The sequence below is a fragment of the Mus musculus genome, chromosome 6 (genome assembly GCF_000001635.26).
Source record: "Mus musculus strain C57BL/6J chromosome 6, GRCm38.p6 C57BL/6J".
In the NCBI taxonomy this organism is placed as follows: Eukaryota; Metazoa; Chordata; class Mammalia; order Rodentia; family Muridae; genus Mus; species Mus musculus.
Window position 1 is genome coordinate 55,131,324 of NC_000072.6, and position 6,000 is coordinate 55,137,323.

General features: G+C 51.3%; 1 protein-coding gene across 2 annotated transcripts in view; it reads right to left on the reverse strand.

Moving 5' to 3' along the window:
- The window catches only part of Crhr2 (corticotropin releasing hormone receptor 2), a 42,969-nt gene extending 41,276 nt beyond the window's left edge, over positions 1-1,693 (reverse strand). For both annotated transcript variants that reach the window (NM_009953.4, NM_001288618.1), the window contains exon 1: positions 1,447-1,693. In NM_009953.4, the coding sequence (NP_034083.2) occupies positions 1,447-1,518 (72 nt within the window). In that variant the 5' untranslated portion in view covers positions 1,519-1,693. The remainder of the gene's footprint in view (positions 1-1,446) is intronic.
- Positions 1,694-6,000: the final 4,307 nt, after the last annotated feature.

The window sequence follows — 6,000 nt, forward strand, 5'->3', positions numbered from 1 at the left end:
TTCCTGCCTGGGAACCCAACAGGCAGATGCCCAGGGTGGGCTTGCACGGCTGGCCGTGTTCTTCCTCTGTATGCTAGGTCCCCTTTGGAGCCACAATGCTCCCGCTGCTTTTCCACCACACTGCTGCCTGGCTCTCAAGTTCCCATTTCCCTGGGGGCTGAAATCTCAGAATAGTTGGCCAAGCACCCAGAAACCAATCCTATTACCAAGAGGGCCCAGGGAGAAGAAGGTTGAGCTTGGGGGTGGGGTGGGGCCATCAGAAAGACCAAGGTGTATTTATTCTCCAGCTGCTGATACGTTGAGGTGACTTTGGGCAAGGTACTCATTTCTCTCTCAGGCTGGGGACCTTAGAGAAGGCACAGATGGGCCTAGGCTGGCCCTGAAGGGTGTTGAGACTCATGGCCCATGCTTCAGACTGGTACCCACTTCCTGGCCCTAGCCGGGCCTCCGGTAGGACAGGACCCTCATGTCCTCACCCCTGGCACCCACAACTAGAGTTTTCTCCATGCAAGCACCGTGCCTCAAGGCTTGACATGTGTCATCCCAGTTCTTCTCCAGGGTGACCCTGTTGAGGGAGTATCTTTCTTTTCCTGTTAAGGTAACTGAGGCTGGGTAAGTTTGAGGAGCCTGTCCAAGCTGGCAAAAGCCATTGTGCCTCAGATAGCAGACGTTCACTGCGTGTCTGGAATGACTGTCTAATGGATCAGTCCTAGCACATCTGGGGGCACTGAGGTTTAAGATGCTATCCCTGAAGTTACTCCAGGGCTCTGTCTCTTGGGATGATTTGAAGGTAGTTTTTTTTTTTTTTCCATGAGAAGTATAGTCTTAGGAAGGTAACCTTGCTCTTTGGGCCTCAGTTTCTCCACATGTAAAATGAAAAAACACTTGGCAGTTGATTTCTTCCACACCCTCTTCCTCAGATCTCTCTCTCTCTCTCTCTCTCTCTCTCTCTCTCTCTCTCTCTCTCTCTCTCTCTCTCTCCACCATCCTTCATACTAACTCCTCAGAGGGACTGCTTCTGGGTTAGGACCAGTAGAGGCAGGTTTTCTCCTGGCCCTCTCTGGTCATGGCTCATTTGATACTGGGGGTTCATAGCGGTGGAGACAGGCAGTGGTGGGTGAGGGGAGTGCTTTCTGTTGGAAAGGGTAGAGAAGAGAGATGTGGGGGAAGGAGCTGCAGGGTAGGCTTGACAGCAGAGCATATCTAGAGAATTAACCATACAGGACAGTCCCACCCAGGATGGTGTCACCTCAGAGCCCCATGCTCAGCCTCACAGGCCTTCCTCTCTCATTTTGCCTGACGTTCGTATCCTTGCTTCTTTTTCTGTCCCATCTAGGTATGAGACTCTGTCTCCTTTTCAGAGACATAGACCCCCAGTGCTACCCAGCCACCAAGACATGAGACTTCCCTCCTTCCCTCTGTCATAGCCCCAGCACACCCACTTACCTGGAGCACTGGAAGCAGGGAAAACAGGCAGAGGAGAAGCTGTGCACTGGGAAGAGAGCCTGGGGTCCCCATGGGACAGCAGATCCTGCCGCTCGATCGCTCCAGGGATGGGGACCAGAAGTGGCTGCTTCCAAAGGAGGTCTGTCCGGCCTCTCTCTTAGGCCTGTCCTACCCTGCCCGACCTACCCACCAAGGTAAAGCCCTGGGCACCAGGGCATTCTTCACCCGCCTCCCCCAGGGTAGCAGTGACACCACCCCACAGTCGGCCGCCTCCAGGTTATTTATAGCTGGCTCTGGGCAGCAACTTCTGCAGGCGGCCAGGGGACAAACTCCAGTTCCCAGAGCAGGGCTTAGTGTGTATGGTCTTCCCACCAGTATTGCTGGGGCTGTAGCTCCTCAGAGCCAGGAGGGCCCGAGGATTCATGGGGGTTGGCTGAGACTACTGGGACCAGGACTCCCCACTTGTTTGAGCAATCCCAGTTACCCAAGTTACTCTTCAAACTGGCCCACAAGCCTAGAGGAGCGTGGAAATCTGCATGTTGGTGTAGCTCACATGGGGAGGCCTGGACAGTGGGGAATGTGAGTGTGATCCAGTCTTGCACAACTCTTCTGTATGTTTGAAATTATATCAAAACAACAACAACACAAACCAAAACAGTAAGAGCATGTGGGGGAGGGAAACTCCAAGGGATTTGGACTCCAGTGCTGGGATGCAGATCCTGAGTCCCAGAACCAGGTGGGGCTGCGCATCCCTGCTCTGAAAGGTGACAGGTGCAGGGCTTGGGAGCACACAGGCTTTGCTCCTGACAAGTGGACCTATTGTGCAGGGGTTAAAAGCTTAAGCAGTGGTTGTCCCCTGGCTTTGAGGGGAAGGCATTCTAGGAATGTGATTAAGAGGGTCAGGCTTTTCCTGGAGATACAGCCATGCAATAGAGGCTATGGAGAACTCAGAAACTCTGTTTCCTTTGGTTGTTCTGCCTAAAATAATTAATGACTGGCTTTCCAGGGCCTCTTCTCCATCTCCTTGGGCAACTCTCTTCCCTGATCCTGCTCTTTCTCTCTCTCTCTCTCTTTCTCTCTCTCTCTCTCTCTCTCTCTCTCTCTCTCTCTCTCTCTCTCTCTCTTTCTCTCTCTCTCTCACTCCAATCTCAGAGCCTCAGTGGGACCTGCCAAGGCTCATAAATAGGAACTGTTCTCTGATTTTTCTCTGCCTGGATGAGTGTGGCCTTCCCCTCCTGTCTCCTCTTCACTTTTCCCTCCTTTTTGGCACAGAACTTGGCTCCATGGTTGGTGTGGTGCGAATAGGCTTGGCCCCCATAGATTCATGAGTTTTGGCCTATGGGGAGTGGCACTGTTAGGAAGTGTGGCTTTGTTAGAGGAAATGTATCACTGTGGACGAGAAGTTTTGAGGTCTAAAATGCTCAAGCTACACCAAGTGTGAAACAAATCCAGCCGCCTCCTGGCTACCTTCAGATCGAGATGTAGAACTCTCAGCTTCTCCAGCACCAAGTCTGCCTGCACCCTGCTGTGCTTCCCGCCATGATGATAATAAGCTAAGTCTCTGAAACTGTAAGCCAGCCCCAATTCAATGTTTTCCTTTATGAGAGTTGCCTTGGTCATGGTATCTCTTCACAGCCATAAACCCCTAGCTAAGTCACTTGGTACAAGGGAAATCTTCAAGGGAAACTCTGAGGAACAATGGCCCAGACTTCCTGTTCATTTTGGAGATGACAGGGGTTAGGGAGGGAACTTCTTTCCCAAGTCCTAGGCAGGAAGTGACGTTACTAGACTCAGGCAAATGGTCCCGATCAGAGGGGGCTCTTGCAGGAGGAAAGGGCTCAACAGTATTTGGAATTGTAGGCTCGGAGAGAGCTGACTGGACCAGCGGAGGAGGGTGTGCAGCTTTGTTGAGTCCTCTTTGTGGAGCACACCTGGTGCCTGTCTCACAGTGGGTGCCAAGGTCAAAGAGGACATCTTCAGGACAAACACCACAGTCTCCAAGGAAGGGAAAGAGGAACGGAAGGGGAGGGAAGGGGAAAGGAGGGGAGCAGTGGGTAGAGAAAAGGTGAGCGAGAAAAGAAAAGAGATGAAGGGAGGGGATTGTAGGAGCTCTGGGCAGTTCTTGTGGTGAGCTTGGGACTTTCTGGGACAGGTGTTGCAGGCACCTTTTGAAGGGCTTAGGAGAATGGGAAAGGGAAGACCTCCAGTGAGTTGGAGGATTCAAGGTGAGCAGTAGGCAGGAGCTGGGCCAGGACAGGATGGGTAGAGCATAGCCAGAGTCCAGCTGAGGTAAGGATGGTGTGGCCCAGAGAGTGAAAGACAGGTTGATGTTGACACTCAACACACTTTCCATCCTGGCAGGTTTGCCTGGGTTGTCTGATCACCATGACACAATGCCACATGTAGGGTGGTTCTGAGGGCTGGGGAATCTGAGGTGTGGTTGCAGTTGCTATCAGTCTCAGTGGAGGAATTCTTGATTTGTAGATGGCGGCCTTCCTGTGTCGTCTCAGGGTCTGCTCTTCTTCTAAGAGAAAGAGTCTTTCTTGGGGCCACATCTGCACAGCTTCAACTAACCTGAAAACCTCCCAAAGGTTTCAAAGCCGTTTGGAGTAGGGCCAATCGTGAATGTGGGAGAGGGGCATACACACTTAGTCCTTAGAAGTGCTGCTGTCTTGGCTTTCCTGCATTTCCAAATATATGTCCACATCCAACCTGGAGCCCTATTTGAAGAACTGCATTCAAAAAACTAGATTTCCTTTTCCTTAAAACCAGATCGAATGCCCAAGCATCCAGCAGTTTTCCCTTCAGGAACAGCCCTAGCATCACTGACTGACAAGAGCCCCTTTGTCTGGAGGTATCATTGATTCTCCAGAGCTCCCTAAGGGATCAGGCTGCAGCTTTGCCTGTGCTTTTTCTGTTGGCTGTCCTGCATCATCTCTCTCTCTCTCTCTCTCTCTCTCTCTCTCTCTCTCTCTCTCTCTCTCTCTCCTCATCTTTTTGAGGTTATAATACAATTACATCATTTCTCCTTTCTCTGTCCTCCCTCCAAACCCTACCTTATACCTCATCTTGCTCTCCTTCAGAATCACAGCCTTTTTCCCATTAATTGTTGTCATATATATATTACATATACATCCTTAAATATGTAAGCATAACCTGTATAATGTTATTTTTTAACTGTTTATTGATTTTTTTGTGAATTTCACATCATGTACCCCAGCCCTGCTCTTCTCCCTGTCCTCTCATATCTGCCCTTCATTCTTGTAAGCCCCCCAAAATAACACACACACATACACACACACATATACCCCAAAGCAGAGAAGATATAGAAACTGTAGTATGTCACAGTGTATATCTGTCTGTCTGTCCACACATCCCCACTTGCAGATGTTTATTGTAATGAGTCATTGGTCTGGATCGAGAGCTCTGGCTTCTGTGACACCATCAATATTAGATCCTCACCTGGACTCCTCCGGGTTATCCTGTTGTTGTCCTGAAGATCCTGAAGCTTTGATTCAACAGGCCTGGCCCTTTCTGGAGTCCCAAAGGTCCACAAACGATGTAGATTTGGAGTGGGTCAATTCAGAGTCCTGGATCTGGGCCTGCGTAGTGGCTGAGCTGGTCAGCATGTCAGCGCTGCTCTATCAACACCACCCGGGTAAGCTCTCCAGCACTGCTCTGGCTAGGTGACCCAATGACACCACCAGCTTAAGGCAGGGTCAGATCTCCTGCTCTCACACCCTTGGGGCTAGCTTTCTGAGTACTGAAGGTGTGGGAGGGGATGGGGGAAGCATCTCCCCCACACCCATGCCACCGCACAACAGCCCAGTGGCAGGGCCTTCTCTCAGCACTCCACCCTTGAGCTCACCAGCACCCCTGCCACCATCAGCTCTGCACCTGTGCCACTCCATTGACAGACAGATGGCAATGTCAGTTCAACCACCCTCACGTTCTTGGGGCTGGCTCACCTATACCCTCAACAGCAGAGCCAGCTCCACGACTGTGTCTGGGTGAGGCTCGGGGCCCACTCTCCCAATGTTGCTGCTAGTGAGAAATGGGGCTGGCCAGCTCTGCAGAGCACTGAAGCCAGTGAGAGGCAGGACCAGTTCTGGACATCCAAACCAAGGATGCCCCCATGTTCTCTAGTGGTAAGATGAGCCACAAAATTAACACTGACCCTTCCCACTGTGTAGCCATGGACCCAGATATGGCCCTCAGTGACAACTTGGGTTGGGACCTCACCATGGCTCCTGGTATCAGGGCTGGCCACTCACAGCAGACTACTCTCTACCCTCGAGTCTCCAGTTCTATCTCTCTTCACAATGCTCAGGCCGCTCCATTTCTCTTTCTCTACACTATAGATACACTGTGTATTTGATGTGCAGTTGGTTTTTGGAGGGTCATGGCCATTATGAATTCTAAGGGTGTCCCACCTCCCAAGAGCTCATGCTCCTCTTTGGGAATACATATTCTTTTCCAGCCATGTCGTCTGATCAGCAGAGGGCTAGCGGTGGTCCTCTAAGTGCACTGATGGCCGGGATCAATGAGATGGCT